This window comes from Colobus angolensis, unplaced genomic scaffold (genome assembly GCF_000951035.1).
Source record: "Colobus angolensis palliatus isolate OR3802 unplaced genomic scaffold, Cang.pa_1.0 Scaffold32, whole genome shotgun sequence".
NCBI classification, from domain to species: Eukaryota; Metazoa; Chordata; class Mammalia; order Primates; family Cercopithecidae; genus Colobus; species Colobus angolensis.
The window spans coordinates 9,964,494-9,982,477 of NW_012116488.1; the positions used below are offsets into that span (position 1 = coordinate 9,964,494).

The 17,984-nt window shown below is 46.7% G+C and overlaps 1 protein-coding gene across 4 annotated transcripts in view; it reads right to left on the reverse strand.

The window, feature by feature from the left end:
• LOC105518490 (chromosome unknown open reading frame, human C14orf132) overlaps window positions 1-5,721 on the reverse strand; it is a 49,229-nt gene extending 43,508 nt beyond the window's left edge. For 2 of the 4 annotated variants that reach the window (XM_011951505.1, XM_011951504.1), the window contains exon 1: window positions 5,506-5,721. In XM_011951505.1, the coding sequence (XP_011806895.1) occupies window positions 5,506-5,532 (27 nt within the window). In that variant the 5' untranslated portion in view covers window positions 5,533-5,721. Of the gene's footprint in view, window positions 1-4,674; window positions 4,768-5,505 lie in introns of all 4 variants that reach the window. The other 2 variants (XM_011951502.1, XM_011951503.1) reach the window with 2 other exon arrangements.
• Between the last annotated feature and the right edge of the window lie 12,263 nt (window positions 5,722-17,984).

Consider the following 17,984-nt stretch of genomic DNA (forward strand, 5'->3'; position numbering starts at 1 on the left):
CTGGAGACTTGCCGTCCACCCGCATATGTCCCAGGACTCTTAGCTTTGTGAGATTCCATTGTTCAAGTCAAATGTCTGAAATCCTAAAACACTAGAAAATTGGTCTACAGAAATCACTGGAATGTTTACTTCTTGAACTGCTCATTACATCTCTGCATAAAATGTAGCCTTGTACTCTCTCCTGAAGCGGGTCTAATTAGAAGGATAAAATATTTAAAGCTTTGCAATGGAAACCTGAAGTACAACAAGATAAGCCCTAAGATAACAGACAATTTGTATTTTAATGATAATTCTTGCTTAAAGGAAAAGAAGCACTCATTGACTGAAGAAAATATTCTCTAAGAAGCAGACTGCCAGATTCCCTGGAATTCTATTTTTCTGGACAGTAATATGTTCCTCTGGGGATGGACAATTTCTGCCAGTCTCTTGCGTATCTGTCAGAATGAGGCCCTTCTCCATAGCTAAGAGAGTTTCAAGAGATTAAAAAGTCACCTCTCCAATATGAAGAGACGTCTTTTGTGTCTTTTTCCTCCTGAAAAATGATTGAAATGCAAATTAACTGTGAGTCTCTCAAGTCTCTTTACCCCCAGGTAAAGAGAAGGGGAATTAGCAGGGGATATGCCAGCATCTCAGCTGTGATTAGATACATGTGTGGTGTCTCCCAGAAGGACAGGCCCAGTGTTAATATGATGTAAAGAAAATCCTCCCACCTAGCAAGGGCCAGATTCCAAGAGACAGGTGGATGAGAGATGTGGGGGAATTCCCAGCTCCTCAAGCACAGGAAGCCTACTTGGATCTCCCCAAAATGAAGTTGAACCAAATAAAATGGTCATTTGATAGGTCAAAAATGGTCAGATGTCAGCAGTTTCACATGGTTCAGCCTCATAAGGTCATGGCCTACCTCCTTAGGAATAAGTGACTTTTCTACTGGGCCTGGCAGTGTTTTAAGGTTTTGCCAAGCTCTACACACTGTTATTTAGTCTAGAGATAATACACTGGCAGCCCCGGGATGAATCCAGCCCACATGCCTGTTTTGTTTGGTCCAGGTAGTAGCCAGTCCCCAAGGACAATGACCATCCATTCTGTCCCTCTCTCCTAGACACACACGCTACATCAAGAGCTGGAATCCGACTCTCCTTCCTTTAAATCTGGGCTGGCCTGGAGACTTTCTTGACTGAAAGAATGTAGTGTTAATGACATTCTGGGACTTCCAGGCAGGTCCTAGTAAGCCTGCAGCTTCTACCTGGAACTGCTGGAATACTCTTAGGGGAGCCAGCACCATGCAAGAAGAGCAACAACACTGGGACCTCCATGCTGGGAGGAAGCCCAAGCCACCTGAAGAAGCCCTTGCAGGATGAAATCCCAAGAGGAGAGAGTGGTCAAGTTGCCTGGAGGCACGAGACAAGTTCGGAGGAAGCTACAGGCTAGAAGCCTAGACTCCAGCCCCTGCTGTTCCAGCTGATGCCACTGGGGCAAAAACAGGACCCTTGAAAGCTCCCAGGTGATTCTAATGGCAACAACATTTGAGAATCACTGGGTTGAAACCACTCACTTTAGGGACGGGACAGTGCAAGACAAAAATAAGGTTGAGCTCTTGCGCCCGAGGCATGCTTTAACAGGAGAGTTACACCGTAAGAACAAGCGAAGGAGTCCTCCTGTCTCTGTTGTCCATACCAATCCCCCGTAATGCGTGCTGGCTTAACCTGCAGAACGTTCCTGAAACGCTTACTCCCTTCCCCCAGCACCATGGCCTCTGTGTCACTGCACTTCTTGGATGATGTGGGCTTCCCCTGGAGCAAGTGAACGTCCCAACAGGCCCAAGTGGAAGCTAAGGCTTTTTAGGACTTAGCCACAGAATGTCACCAATACTGCATTCTCTTCACCAAGAAAGCCACTACACTTTCTCTTCACCAAGGATAGTCCCAGATTTAATGGGAGAAGAATCAGATTCCAGCTCTTGAAGTGGTGGGCAGCAAGCGTGTCCAGGAGAGAGAGAGGAAAATGCACAGCAGCTGTCTTTGAACATGGGTGACCCCACCAATGACACAGGGATTTTGGACTGAGTCCTAAAAGACTGATTCTCCCCTTGTCCCCAGCCCACTGGGCACCCAGGTGACCCTGTCCTCTTGGCCACTCCTGGTCAAAGAGAAATGGATGCCCTTTTTCACTGTTTACATCCTCCAGACTCTCTAGAGACTCAGGGACTGTGTGGAGTGGGGCTGGGATGTTTCCAGGGTCGGAGAGAGGGCAACCAGGAGCCTCCAGGGCTCAGAAGCAAGATGGGGCCCATGAGCACACCCTCAGTGCCTGCAGCCTCTCTTACGCTGTCACACAGCCACGTGTACCGAACCAGGGAGGGTGCCTTTGCGTAAGTGGATTTGCCAGGTAACTGGTGTCTACTCTGTACACCCAAAGAGGATATCTATTTAATGCTTAGCTTCTGAGTGGAAAATCTCTCCAAAATGGCTTATGTGTTCTGGGTCTTCTTCAGCCAAAAACAGGAATCACATTTAACAACGTGGGTAAGAAGAAATGTGGGCTTGGAGTCACGTGGATCTGGCTTCACTGACTTAATCACACAAGTGTGCACGCCCAGCCCCAGGCATCCCTCCAGCTTCTCTCCTCTACAGGAGCTGAGATTTTCCCAAGGGACTGCTCCAACTCTATGCCATTCCCCTGCTCAATAACTTGCAATGGCTCCTACTGCCTACTAATTAGATGCAGTCTTCTCACCCCAGCAATCAGCACCTTCTATAATCTGGCCCTGGCCTCTCTCTCCCAGCCCTCCTGCACCCCTATCCTCTAACTTTCTGAAGGACTCTGTGAATATTTCCTGGGCTTCCCTATCTTGATACCTCTCCACCTAGAACAGTCTTAATGCCTAGGCCCACCAGGAGATATATGCCTATAGTTCTAATCCATCTACAGCCCCCATTCTCAAAGTCCTGATGATGACAGCTGTTCAGTGGCATTGGCATTTGACACTTTGAATGCACCGTCTTTTCCTGTTAATGTCTCTTCGTGAACATACATCTTGTCCTCATCCAATCCTCTAACAAATACTTGTGGACCTACTTTGTGCTGGGCACCTTCTTCAATCCATCACTTTAGCCATTCCCCTCTTTGGGTCTTGACTGGGCCCATCCTTTCTCCAAGATTTGATAAACATGCAGAAAGAAAATCTACGTTCCATTCAAGTTTGTCCCACGGGATCCCTGTCCCAGTGGCTGACACGGAGCTTATCTCAAGGCAGGTATTAGACATTTGCTGCGCAAGTGGATGGATGCACCAACATTCCTCTGCAAACTGCTCCCTGCTGAGGGAAAGACTGCACAGGGAGACCGTGACTGTCACCCTCACCTGGTGGCCACAGGACACGCCAGGGGCAGGGTCTGAGCACTTACTCCAGCCAAGCACTGCGACGCGCTGCAGGTAGCAAGTAACAGTTCCCATCCTGATGGGGATAACGGGATGAATCAACAACAGAAAGCAATCCACTAGAAAGGCACAATAGTAAGACCACTTCCCAGAGGGAGAAGAGAGAAATCACTCTGAAATAGATCTGTACTGTACCTTACATCATATCTTTCTCAGGATGAAGCAATAAGGTGGAAAACCCAGTGGCTTTGCAGATACTCAGACTCAGATTTGAAATCCAGTTCTCCTCCCTACAAACGGCATGTCCTTGGGCAAATTATTTAATCTCGTTTAGTGTCCTGACCTGTAAAATGGGGCCTCCGTCATGGACTTGTAAGGGTTTGCTGTGATAAAATATGCCAAGCACCCAGCATCTGGCACTTAGTAGGTGCCCAACAAACCTTAGGGTCTGTTCTCACGTGTGTGGCACTTCATGTTTCTATCCCTTGTAGCTAGCACAGTACTGCGCATGTAACCAGTGTCAAAAATGTGTCAAGAATACATTGACCAAGTGGAATGTGAATTGTAAACAAAAAAGGAAAAATAGGAATATGGTCTCTGGGCAGACTCTGCCTAAAGACGTTGAAAAGCCCTGTGTTTATTTTGTGAAGTTGCCATGGCAGCACTGATGCTCCAGCCAGCTCCAGGGTTAGCAAGGATCAATTTGTCTTGTAACCATGGAAATTCCGGAGGTTCGGTGGGATCCAGAGGGGAAGGCAGACACAGTTCCTCTCCACTCTAGAAGTAAGTCCTGGAAAGCCTCCTTAGTTTTCGTGCAGCTAAAACCATCATTATCTAAAATGATGTTTATATGATAATATTTATAAATATCGATTTAGGCGCAGGAGATGTAAAATCAGGCCAAAAAAAGGGAGGGGGGCAGCAATGCTCAGAAGGGCAATTAGCATCATGGAAAACTTAACAGGCTGCCAGAGGGCCGGGATCTAGACCCTCAGAGCTAACTTGGGGCTTCTGTGTCTTTTATGCTTCCATTTGCAGACTCGCTGTCCACACACAGCTTGGATTTTGCTGCCGCTTTTCAAACAGGTTTCCACTACAGGTGAAGCTTGGGGAAAAAGAAAGTGTCCCCTCAAACTTCATTCCCTGTAAAAGAAAACAGCAGCAGATGGGGTCCCTGCCACACACCATGGAGACAGAAGGGAGCCTGGGTGGCCTCCCGACCTCTCTGCTCCCACCATAACCAACCAACACAACCAGAGAAGTTGCAAGATGTGGCTCTGGTAGACTGGGACTTACTCTCCCAAGCCAAATGCAGCCCTTCCCTGGAGCCAGCTCTGGGTCTTCTCTAGGGCCCCAGACTGATGGAGAAATCCGGGATTTGTCTTTGTTCTGGCTCAAGAGAGTTAAGGCACAGAAACAGAATCATCACCCAAGCTCAGAACTCCAGGGGATTCTGCTGGAGGAAAATTCAAGCTGTGAGAGATCTGTTTTTCCGGCCATTGGGAGCCTGTTTGTGTCAGGGGAGGGTTCCGGCCGCGCTGGGCACTGGTGGCTCCATTAGACTCTACACAAAGCAAAAGAGGACAAATGACCGCGGCGCGTCGACGCTTGGCGGGTCACGGTCACAAAGCGGGTCTCAGCGCCTTCCTCAGGCGGCGGCAGAGGGGGCGCTCGAGGTCACCGGCAAGAGACAGATTACCGGCGCCTCGGGAAAACAGAGCCGGGAAGAGCGAGACTGTGCGCCCATCCGCGTTCGCGCGGGTCTGAGCCGCCCCGGTCTTGGAGGGCTCCGGGACCCCAGAAGGGGGACAGCAGTGGGGGATGGGCAGGAAGGGGGCGACTCGGGTTGCCCAGGCTCCTCGCAGCCTCCCTGCCAGGGAGAGGGGCCCGAGTGGGAACAGCTCGAGCCACGGGGGTGTGGGGCTCGCAGCCCGCCCCACCCCGGGAGAGCCGCGATCGCCGCCTCCGACGCGTTCACCAGGTGGGGGTGCCCGGCTCGGGACAAAGGACCGGGACGCGGATCGCGGGCGGGCGCCACTGCCCAGTCCCAGCGTGGAGGGCGAGACCGTGGCCCCGAACCTCCCCAAACTTGGTAGCCCCGGGCGCGTGGGGAGGGCGCCCCGTTACCTGCGCGGCCATAAAGGAGAGATCCATGGTGTCGCTGTCGCCGCGGCTGTTGCTGCCGCCCGCGCTCGCGTCCTCGCTGCTGCAGCTGCCGCTGCGGGTCAGCAGCCTGCACAGTTGGCGGGGATCGGGCGGAGCAGCTAGCGTCCAGAGGCCGCACGGCGCCCTCGGCTGTCTCTGGGCTTCTGCCTCCGGACAGCTACTGGGCGGAGAGTTCCGAGCGCGGGGCGGGCGGGGCGGGGCGGGGCTCGGGGGACTGGGAGCCCCTCCACGTGACCACTCCCGGCCCCACCCCCGGGGCGGGGTCCGTCAGAAACCCCAAGCGCTCACAGTCGCCTCCCTTCGTGCGCGGGATGGGGAAACTGAGGCCCGAGGCCGCCCCGCTGGTTGGTGCAAAAACCAGCCTGGAACCCAAGTCCTGAGCTGTTGGCACCCCGCCCCGTGCAGTTGAGCCCAACCCACCCGGGGCTGTGGGCAGCTCTCTCTTGGGGCTGACACGTTATCCAGTGCCTAAGGACCAAGATCGGAGTGACCTGGCTTTCCACGCCAACGCTCCTCCCAGAGTCCAGTGTGCTCCCGGCTCCGCGAGGTTTAATCCTAGCTCTGCTTTGTTGTGCAGCTTGAACAAGATAGTGTCTTTTAGCCTAGATTTCCTCATCTGTGAAAAGACAATACAGAATCGAATAATTAAATGAGATAGGGAATATAGCACGCGGTGTCCTCAATAAATGAGAGCCCTAACATGGCTAATCATCCAATAGAGATGAGGCTGTGAGTGGTGTCTTCGAGGACTGCACGGTGCTCAAGTTGCACAGCGGGTAACTCTATGGCTCTCAGCTCAAACAAGTATCGAAAATTATGCAGATGCCACAGTTCAAGTAAGGGGAACAGTGTGAGTGTGTGTGTGCGTGTGTGTGTGTGTGTGTGTGTAGAGTACCACTGGTCCCTTCGGGTGGTATCTCTTTCAGGTACTTCACACTCATGGTCATCATGAGCCTCTGTGAGTGGCAGCCTGGGACTCCCAGACTTTGTCACAGGCAAGGAAGCTGTGGCACAGGGAGATGGAGGGGTTTGTTCAAGGTCCCCCGGCAGCTGGGGGCCCAGCAGGGACTGTGGCTGTGGGAATGGGACCAGAACCTCACTGATTCATAGAAGGCTCTCAGTGTTATCTTTCCGATAACTTTCCTTTCTTTCCCTTCCCTTCCTTTCCTCTCTCCTTTTCTTCCTCCTCTTCCTTCTCTCCTTCTCCCCTACCCGCCCCCCACCACTTTTCTCTTTCTTCTCTCTTTTCACTTTTCCCGTCATGCTTGCCTTCTCCCTTCCTTCTCTGGTCTCTAAACCTTCCAATTCCCTGGCCCTCCCTTCCCTCCCTGTTTTCAGTCAGTACTGTGCTCGCCACACCCATCATTCCTGCCACCTCCCAGCGTCGTCCACACGGGGCATGCCCAAACAGTCCATGCCAAGAGCCTCCCACCTCCTCCCATGCTTCCTGTGGCCAATAGCAGAGCAGCCTGCCCAGGAATGTCCAGGGCTCCCCGTCTGCTGTAAGAAATACGTACATTTATTGTGAAGTGTCATACTTCACAATCGAAGGGTATGTATGTTGTGTGTGTGCAATTTGAAAAATAATGTAGCCTTGCATAGGTTAAAAAATGGAACAATAAAAAACAGTCTTCAAGTCCTGCTGTGTATCTCTCCTAAGGCATCTCCTACCTGCCCCGTTTCCAGGGTCACCTCTATCCTATTTAGTATTCATTCATGTCAATTCTCTTGCTTTTCTTTATAGTTTTACCTTTACAATTTACCTGCTTTAACCCTTTGTAGAAAAATTAAATTGCTCTGAATCTGTTCTTCCATGTCTTCTCTGTTCCTTTCTCAGCATTATTTGCGTAGTTGATGTCTATTGTTTTTCAGTGCTACACAATGTCCCATTTGTATGTCTTTATCACAGTTTTTATTGATGCAGTAGCCCTTTGATGGATACTTTGGTCATCTCCAGGTTTTCTGATAATGCCAAAAAAACAAAACAAACAAAAAAAATGCTGCTATAAACACTCTCGATCTTGTCTTCGGATGCACAGGTGCAAGGGGTCCTCAGGGAATATGCTAGGAATGGAACAGTTGGGTCTTGTGGTCAGCTCCTCTGTACTTTTACTAATTGCTGCCCATTGTTTTCCAGTTTCTGATTTCCAAGGTGGTTTCACCCATTTTATTATCCTACCTATAGCAGGCATGGGTTCTTATTGCTCCACAGTTGACCAACACTTTGCATCGTCAGGATTTGTTTTTAAGTTTTGCAAAATGATACGATGAAGTAGTGTTTCATTCGGATTTGATCCTCATTTCTCTGACTGCTAATGACACTAAGCATCTTTTACACATCTATTGATCAGTTTCATTTCCTTTGATGAGAAATGCCTTTCATCAGGTCTTTTGTGCTTGTTTTAAAATTTTGCTTATTTTTTTTTATTGACTCAGGAAAAGTATGTGTATGTTTTAGGTACTAGTCTTGTTAGTTATAGGTTTTTAAGTATCTTCTTTCATGTTTACATTTCTTTTCACTCTATTATATATTTTCATGAACAGAAGTAAATAATTTAAATTTGGTCAAAATTTATTAATATTTTCTTTTATAGTTAGCCCTTGTTTAATAAATTACTTGCCAATTTGAGACCATAAAGATGTTGTCCTGTAGTATTTTAGTAAAAATTTAAATGCTTTTTCTCATATTTCAGCCTTGTATAACTGATATATTGTGTGTGAGGCGGGAGTAAGGAAGCAATTTTATTTTTCTCATATTAATGTTCAATTATTCCAGCCCCATATTGACTAGATCGGCTCTTTCCTGTTGATCTGCAACACCAAATTTATCAGGTGTCCATCTAGCCGTGAGTCTGTTTCTAGGCTGTTCTGTTCCATTGGTTGTTCATCTGTCTAATACTAATGCAATTCTGACTTAGTTACTCTAGTTTCATGCTAATTCATGTATGGGAGAGCAGGTTTCCTCACTGCATTCTTTGTTTCCTTACTACCTGTGGCTCTTTGCTCTTTGGATACATTTTAGGGTGACCTCGTCAGCTCCTCCAAATAACCTGGACTTGAACACAATTCTATTAACTCTTTTTGGGTATCATTGACATATTACAGATAATAAATATTTCTCTTCAAGAACATGCCATATCTCTTTATATGCTTAACTTTTCTTTAGTATTTCTACATAAAGATCTTGCAAATCTTTTGCTGAAATCATTTCATGGTGCCTTTCTTAAAAATTTTTATTTTGAGATGATTATAGGCTCATGTGCAGTTGTAGGAAACAATACAGAGATCTCATGTACCCTTTATCCAGTTTCTCCCAATGATAACATCTTTGCAAAATTAGAGTACAGTATCGGCCCAAGGATACTGACATTGATATAGTGAAGATACAGAACATTTCCATCACCACAAGCATTTCTCACTTTGCTCTTTTACAGGGAGACCTACTTCCTCCCTGCCCCACCCACTCTTTAACCGGGGGCAACCACTCATCTGCCCTCCCTTTCTATAATTTTGTGATTGCAAGAATGTTATAAAAGAATCATACAGTTTATACTCTTTTGAGATCGGCAGTTTTCACACAGCATAGTTCCCTGGAGGTCCATCCAGATCGTTGCCTGTATCAATAGTTTGTTCCTTTGTTCCTTCGCATTGCTGGATGTTATTCTATGTTATGGATGTATCATAGTTTGTTTAACCACTCACCTGTCAAAGGGCATCCTGGTTGTTTCTAGCTTTTGGCTGTTATGAATAATGCTGCTATAGACATGGTGTATGGCTTTTTGTATAAACATGTCTTCCCTTCTCTGGGATAAAGGCCCAGGATCGTATGGTAGTTACAGTTTTCATTTCAAAGAAACTGCCAAACTGTTTTTCGCAGTGGCTGTAACATTTTACATTCCTACCAGCAACGTAGGAGTGGGTTTTCCATATCCTTGCCAGTATTTGTTGTTGTGATACTTAATTTTATGAATCAGTTTCTATCAGGTGCCCAGATAAAACATTATTTATGGGTGTGTCCCTGAAGATGTTTCTGGATAAGGTAAGCATTTGAATCAGTGGACTCAGGACAATAAATTGGCCTCTCCAAGGAGGGGGGGCATCTGTATTGGTCTGTTCTCATGCTGCTAATAAAGTCATACCTGAAACTGGGTAATTTATAAAGGAAAGAGGTTTAATGAACTCACAGTCCCGCATGACTGAGGAGGCCTCAGAATCACGGCAGAAGGCAAAGGAGAAGCAAAGTCACGTCTTACAAGGCAGCAGGCAAGAGAGCTTGTGCAGGGGAACTTCCCATTTGGAAAATCATCAGATCTCATGAGACTTAATCACTACCACTAGAACAGTACGGGGGAACCACCCCCATGATTCAATTATCTCCACCTGGCCCTGCCCTTGACACGTGGGGACTATTACAATTCAAGGGGAGATTTGGGTGGGGACACAGCCAAACCATATGAATGTCATTCAGTTATTGAGGTCCTGCATAGAACAAAAAGCTGGAAGAAGGCATTTGCTTTTTTTTTTTTTTTCCTACCTTACTACCTGAGCTGGGGACATCTCATCTCATCTTGTCCTGCTCTCAGACTGGGATATAGATACGCACCATGGCCTCCTCTGATTGTCAGGCCTTCCGATTTGGACTGAATTACACCACCAGCTCTCCTGGGTCTCCAGCTTGTGGATGGTAGATTCTGGGACTTCTTGGCCAACTCTTCATAATAAACCTCCTCTTATTTATCTCTAGGAATGTCCTACTTGTTCTTTTTCTCTGGAGAACTTTGACTAATATGAGCATTGTCCTTTTTATTTTTCTTTATTTTAGCCATTATGATAGGCATGACATGATATCTCATTGTGGTTTTACTTTATAGTTTCCTAAGAAAGGGCTAACAATGTTGAACATCTTTTCAGATGCTTATTTGCCAGTGGCATATCCTTTTTTTGTAGAATGTCTATAGATGCAGTCATACAACTGTACTCTTCTCTTCGTTTGACTCTTTTGTTTGGCGTGATATTTTTGAGAATCACCCATGTTGTTACCTGTGTCAGTAGTTCCATTTTTACTGCTGAATAGTTTTCTGATGTGTGGATATAGCACAACTTGTTTATCAATTCTCCTGTGGACGGGCATTTGGGTTGTTTCCAAGTATTTGGCTATTACGAACAAAGCACTGATGAACATTTATGTGTCAGAATTTGTATAGATATTTTGTTTGCTTAGTTGCTTGTTTGTAAGAAACTGCCAAACTGTTTCACAAAGTGTTTGTACATTTTACATTCCCACCAGCTGTGTATGAGAATTCTAATTGCCCTACATTCCCTGCCACACTTGGTATTTTCGTTGCTTTCAATTTAGCCATTCTAATGGGTATAAGCCAGTATTTTATTATGGCTTACATTTGCATTTCTCTGATGACGGATGATGCTGAGCATCAAATCATGTGCTTATTGGCCATTCTTTTATTTTCTTATCTTTCACCTACTTTTTTAAAAATTGGATCACTTGTCTTTTTCTTATTTTTTATTATTTAGTTGTTCTTTATGTATTTTGGGTACAAGTCCTGTGTCAAATACATATGCTGCAATAATCCATGGTATTTTTTCATTTAAAATTTTTTTATTTGTTATTTAATTTTATTGTTTCTGGTCTTTTAACTGTATGTATTTAACTGTACAACATGCTGCTTTCATATATTTATCTTCTTATACACATATATAGTGAAATGGTTACTGCAGTCAAGCAAATTTGCACTCATCATTGCATAGAGTTGACCTTTTCTTTTCTTTCTTTCTTTCTGTTGTTCTTTCTTTATAGCAAAAGTAACTAAAATCTACTCTTTTGGCAAATGTCCAGCATACAATATGATATGATGAGCCACAGTCCTCTTGCCATCAGATCTCTAGACTTCCTCATGCTGCATAAGTGCAACTTTGCACCCTTTGATCTATAGGTTCCCATTTCCCAGCTCTGTGCCTGGTAACCGTTGTTCTATTAGGTTTCTACGTGCTTATTTAAAAGTTTACGTACATAAGAGAGATCATACAGTATTTTTCCTTCCGTGTCTGGCTTATTTCACTTAGCATAATGTCTTTTAGTTTTGTCCATGCTGTCGCAAATAGTAGAGTTTCTTTCTTTTTTAAAGTGGAATAATATTCCACTATATATGTGCACACTTGGCTATATAAATGGTGCTGTAATGAATGTGGGCATGCAGGTATCTTTGCAATGTGGTGATTTCATTTTCTTTCTATATATACCTAGAAGACAGATTGCTGGGTTATGTGGCAGTTCTATTTTTAATTTTTAAAAGAATCTCTATATTTTTTCCATAATGGCTGTACCAGTCAACATTCCCACTAATGGTGTGCAAGGATTTCTTTTTCATCACATCCTCATCAACACTTAGCTATGTCAGTCCATGGCTTTTTTTCTTCATTTTCTTAGCAGTGTTTCTCAAAGTTCTTAGTTTTGATAAAAATCTTATTGATTCATTTTTTATCTTTCAAGGTCCATGCTTTTTGTGTCCTATTTAAGAAATCTTTGCCTGCCTCAAGGTCACGAAGATGCTTCTCCTTTTTTTCCCTAAAAGTTTTATAGTTATAGTCTTTGTGCTTAAGGTTCTAATCTATTTTTGTTTTTATGTATGGTCTGAATGAAAGGTTAAGGTTCTTTTTTTTCCCTAAAGGGATGTGCAATTATACCAGCACCATTTGTTGTAAGCACCATCCTATCTGCTCAATTACCCAGGACTGGGGCTAGACTTAAGGAGACACAAAATTTGGGGTTGCACTCACTCTCAGGCACCAACCCTACATTGGCAGGAGCCTGGCAGTGAGTGCCTCCTTAAATTTTGATTCATTGGCCCTTGCTGGCGTCGCCCACTATCTGGTAAGCATCTCCCAGGCAGATATACACATTAGGAAGATCACCCTACATGATCTGCGTGAGTGACCTCATCCAGGCCTGTAAAATGACCCGCTGAGGACACCCAGACCTCTGTTGTGAGCTTCAGGGGCACATTCCGCTGTCTCCTCAGCACTGTCTCCTGAGTGGCTGATGGCATCTCACATTTAGCCCAGCCAGCACTGAGCTGATTTCCCTGCCCACCTGGCTCCATCACAGGCAAGTAATGAATGGAACTACCCAAGTCCTCCATGTATGATTCTAAAAGTTGCACACTACACAAGGGCACCTGGTGGAGAGGCAGGGAGGCCTAAAATTCATAGAAGGGTCTTTTGGGGGAATTAACAAAGTCATCCTCATCTCCTCTCTTTCTTATACCCTTTCTCAGCCCACCAATGCTTGAGTTCACTGTGCTCCAGCATAGGAGGCTTCTTTCTGTCCCAGGAGCACACCATGCAAGTTGTGTTTCTCCCTAGGGAGTTAGCCTTTGCTATTCCTTCTACTTGGGACTCTCTCTAGATCCTTCTTCTGATGGTTCAGATTTCATTTCAAAAGCCACTTCCTCCAGGAGGCCCTCCCTGATCACCCTAGCTTAAGTAATTGGCCACTCTCTATCATAGCACATTGTTTTGTGTTTTCCATAGCATTTCTCCACTTTAAAATTATTTACTTGTTGGGAGAAGCAACCTGCCATGGGCCCTGAGCATCACCTGTAGGGTCTCAGAGGGGATGGCGGGAAGGCAAGGTTCTAGTGACTCTTTTCCTGGGCTACTTTTCAGGGTTGCATTTTTTTTCCTTGAATTTTTATTTTAGATACAGGGGTACACATGCAGGTTTGTTACATGGGAACATTGCAAAATGCTGAGGTTTGGAATACAAATCCCATCCTCCAGGTAGCAACCACAGTACTGGAGAGAGAGTTTTTTTTTTGGTTTTGATTTTTGTTTTTTTAAGATGGTCTCACTCTAATGCCCAGGCTGGAGTGCAGTGGCACAATCTCAGCTCACTGCAACCTCCATATCCCAGGTTCAAGGGATTCTCTTACCTCAGCCTCCCGAGTAGCTGGAATTACAGGTGCCAGCCACCAGGCCCAGCTAATTTTTGTATTTTTAGTAGAGACAGGGTTTCACCGTGTTGGCCAGGCTGGTGTCGAACTTCTGGCCTCGGGTGATCCGCCCGCCTTGGCCTCCCAAAGTGCTGGGATTACGGGTGTGAACAACCAAGGCCCAGCCTAGAGAGGTGGTTTTTTTAACCATCCCCACTCTAATAGGTCTGTTGTTCCCATATTTATGCCTGTGTGTACTCAACGTTTAGCTCCCACTTATAAGTAAGCATTCTGTTTTTAGTGAGCACCTAGAGACAGTGGGGTCAGGTCTCCCCGTGGACACAGAGCAGACTCGCTCACTGCTCACCTTCAAAGCACTGAATCTTCGAGGCTCTCTGTTGCCCTCCTGTAACACAGCCCAATGCATGAGAGACACTGATCGTGAGACAAGTGTCAACTCCCTGGGGACACGGAGGCGTGGGGAGAACCTTCAAGAGTAACAGGGAAAACAGCACCAGCTTTTGTGTTGGCAGCCCTTGATCTGCACGAGGAGCTGAACCGGAGGGCCTCCTCCATGTCCTCTCCTCCCATGCTCACAGCAGCCAGGCAAGAACACTTAATTATCCTGTCTGAGGCCAGGAGCAGCAAGGTGATTTAACCCAGCCACACAGAGCTGGTGAGGGCTGGAGGTGAGAGGAAGGGGACCTGGAGTCGAGTCTCGGGCTGGGCCACCTGCATGCTCTTGGGCAGTGTGGCGCAGGGATGGAGTCAGGGACTGCACCTTTGGGATCCTGGAACGCTCTCCAGCGTGCTGTTACGCCAAGTGCTAGATACTTGTGTGCAGTGCTAGATTCATGTGTGCAGAGAACTTGGAATCTGTGAGAAGGAACATTCTGTTCCTTAAAAGGCTCTTGGCCTTAAGGCTATAGCAGGGGGGCATGACCTTGTCACTATGCCTCATCTGGGATCCAGATGGAGAAGGCAGGGGTCCACAGAGGCCTTGGGGTGGATGACTGCCTCCCTGGGAAGCCCTTAAAAGGATTTAAGCATTCATGAGCTTCTCACTGAGTGACCTCATACATTATTCAAGGCACATCGCAGTGGGTGGACCTAGCCCATGACCCACCCTTTTTTAACAGGCAGAAGCAGTTGAGGCCAGCAGGGACAGCAACATGCACAGGAAATCCTGCTGTCCTTCAAGGCCTGGCCCCAACACTCCCTCCTGTGTCCACTCACTCAGTAAGACACATTTTTTTTCCCTGACCACTCTCTACAGGGGGTCCCTCCCACCTGCACTTTGGAAAAGGTGACCCCTGGACCCTAGTATCTGGATATCTGGGTCACCAGGGGACCTTGTTAAAACAGATTTCTCCTGAACCAGGTTCTCTGGAAGAGGGGCTATGTAATGTGGATCTTACAGCTTTTCCAGGTGAGTCTGATGCCCATTCATCTTTCTTCCAATCCAAATTAAGCCTTCTTTTTTCTAGGGCTCCCTAGGACTCTGCTATGAAATTGCAGTTCAACTCAATTTGTTTCAATTTAAATCAATTCAAATTTAATAAGAATTTACTGAGCATATCACACTAGGACACACACGAGATGGACAGTAAACTACAAAAAACAGAGGCTCAGAAAGGTTAACTTGCTCAGGTTATTGAGCAAATATAGGCAAATCCAGGATTTCAGTCCATACCCAGATGAGTCTAAAGTCCCAATGTCTTCTATGCTATTGTATCTATATTTCAGTCAGATCAATGCAAAAACAGAAATAATTAAAGTGAGGAAGAATTAATCCATTCCTTCACCTATTAATTCTTTTATTCAGCAGGTATTCCATTCATCTATCCAATATGTGTTTCCTAAGCACCTACTATGTGCTGAGCACCGTACGCCTGGAAAGGGTGGCCAGAGTGGCAGAGTTTCAACAGCAGTGACAAGGAGCTGAAATATGGCCAAAAGTTGGGAGGCTGAAGAATCAGGTTTGCATCTTGACTCTCACCCTGCTAGCTGATGTCATCGGGCAAGCGACTTAGCCTTTCTGAGCCAAACATTTTCATGTGTAAAAGTGGAGGGCTGAATGAAATGGTGGTAAGAGTGCCTAGCGCCATACCTGGCACATAGTAGGCACTCTGTCGGTGGAAGCATAGAAGGAAGGTTACAGACCGCGGGGGGAGGGAGGGGCCTGTTGTGTGCAGGGATTGCTTATGTGCTTATGTTTGTTCTAGTTTTAACAAATGTCCTGCTAGAACAAGTGCACCAGAGGATTACAGAGAAAGAGGCAGGAAGGCTTTTTGTTTATCCACGAAACACGCCAGCACCTGGAGACGTTGGGCTTAAATGGAGTGCTCTGAGAATGCTTCACGAATGAACAAACTAATGAGCTCATAAGCATCTATGGCTGGGTAAGGGGATGGATGAAAGTAGGCAGAAGAATGCGGAAAGGAAACGTCTCCCTATGCCCATCTCAATGATCCCACTTGCTTTCCTTTGCCCATGCACACCCATCAGGGCTGAGAGTTATACTGAGTGATTTTCAGATGGACAGAAGCTCACCTGTTGGCCCCAGTTTCCTCACTGATACCAGGTTTCTGCAGCTTGGGAAAGAAAAGGGCACTAGGAGCGGGAAGCCCTCGCCATTGCTACACTGGGAGAATTAAATGTCCTCATTTTCTAGCATGACTTCTTAATGTGAGAGCAGAGGAACCCTCACATACGATCATTCAATTACTCCAAAGCAATTACTAAGCTCCTACAAGAGCCAGGCATTGTGCCAGGGTCCCCGGGGGTGAATATCCCTTCCTCGACCACAGTTCCACAGGAGGAAGATGAAGCAAGTTGATAAATGGAAACAAGGCCACACCCAACATTAAAACACAGCACAGACTGCACTGTCCAGCATGGTGGCCACCAGCCACATGCAGCTACTGAGCCCTTGAGACACGGCCAGTCCAAGTTGAGATGTAAGTGTAAAATACACGACTTCCAAGACCTAGTGTAAAAGAATTAATGATTTTTAATATTAATCACATGTTGAAATGACAATATTTTGGATATACTGGACTAAAGGGAATATTATTAAAATTAATTTCACCCATTTCTTTTTAATGTTTTTAAAGTGGCGACTAGAACATTTTACATTGTACAAGTGGCTTGCAGTCTGTTTCTGTTGACAAGCACTGGCATTGTCCATTCGCAGTACAGCTCATGTATGAGACTGGGCTGGGATGCAGGAGGGCTGGAGGGGGCTAGGCTGGCTTCGTGGCCCTCGAGGATGACTGGTTTGGGACACGTAAGCAGAAGGAACAGACAAAGTGCTCCAGCAAGGGAGCCAGGTACAGGCAATTCTAACCAGAATAAAGCCCCCGTTTCCCAAGCGGACAAAACAGAGCCATTTCAAATGCAGCCATGCTGTCTTTGGAGATGACAGCCCCCTCTACTCTGGCATCCCAGGCCTGGACCCATCACCTTAACTGGGAGCTGGGATATGAATGCTCCCTCTCAGGAAGCCCACATCCCTCTCAGTAATCCCAGTCCCAACCCATGCTGGATGCCTGCCGGCTTCTCCCACTTGCCAAGAGGGAAGTGTCTCCTCCCCAAAGCCCCAGCTAAATCCTTCCATGCCACCCACACTTGCTTTTCTTCACAGGAAACCTGCAAATCTCCAGGCACCATCCCCAGACGGTAATTGCTGTTTTTGCTTCCTTTGTTGGCTGCACCTCCAAAGAGTCTGATGAACTCGTTTTAATGAAAGTGCGGATTGCATTGGAAGGAAGTGATGGGGGAACATGCAGCTCTGCTGGGGAGGGTGGCAGAGTGGTGATGCAGGAAGCAAATTGTAAGATACTTCTTCCTGCAACTCTGCCTGCCCAGGGCAGCCACAGCCCATCATCTCGCAGAACAACAATTACGATGACAGTGATCACGTGGTCTCCAGCCTGCTCCTGTCTCCCTGCATGTTGATTTTCCCAGCCCTTAGCACCCATCACGTAGTCACTCCCCAGAGCAGCCCCACAAGGCAGCCCAGGCCAGGGCAAGGTGTCTGCATTCGGAGAAGAGGAGCAACTTTCCTGTCACCCGGCTCATGAGTTGAAGGGCGGGCCTTGAACTCAGCATCTGGGCTGGCAATTGCCACTGCCTCATGCCCCACTGCTTCCTGGAGTAAGTTGAGTCCCCTGGGAACCTTGCAGGGTGAGAGCACGGTCCAGATTCTGCCTCTGCCCAGACCTAGCAACTTAATCTCGGGAGCTTCTGTTTCTTTCTACATTGTGTAAAATGGAGCTAATACCACCAACCTCACAGGACAGCCAGGACTGAATTGCAGTCTCAGTGCCTCTGTTTGAGCCCCTCACTTGCCCTGCGATGCTCCTCACATCACCTAGGGCAAGATGTCCTGATATCTTGATGTCTGAACTCCTCAGCATGGCTGCCTCAACCCTTCCAGTTCTGCCCTCCCTCCGGCCTCTTAACTCCTCTTTTTCATTTCACTCTTTG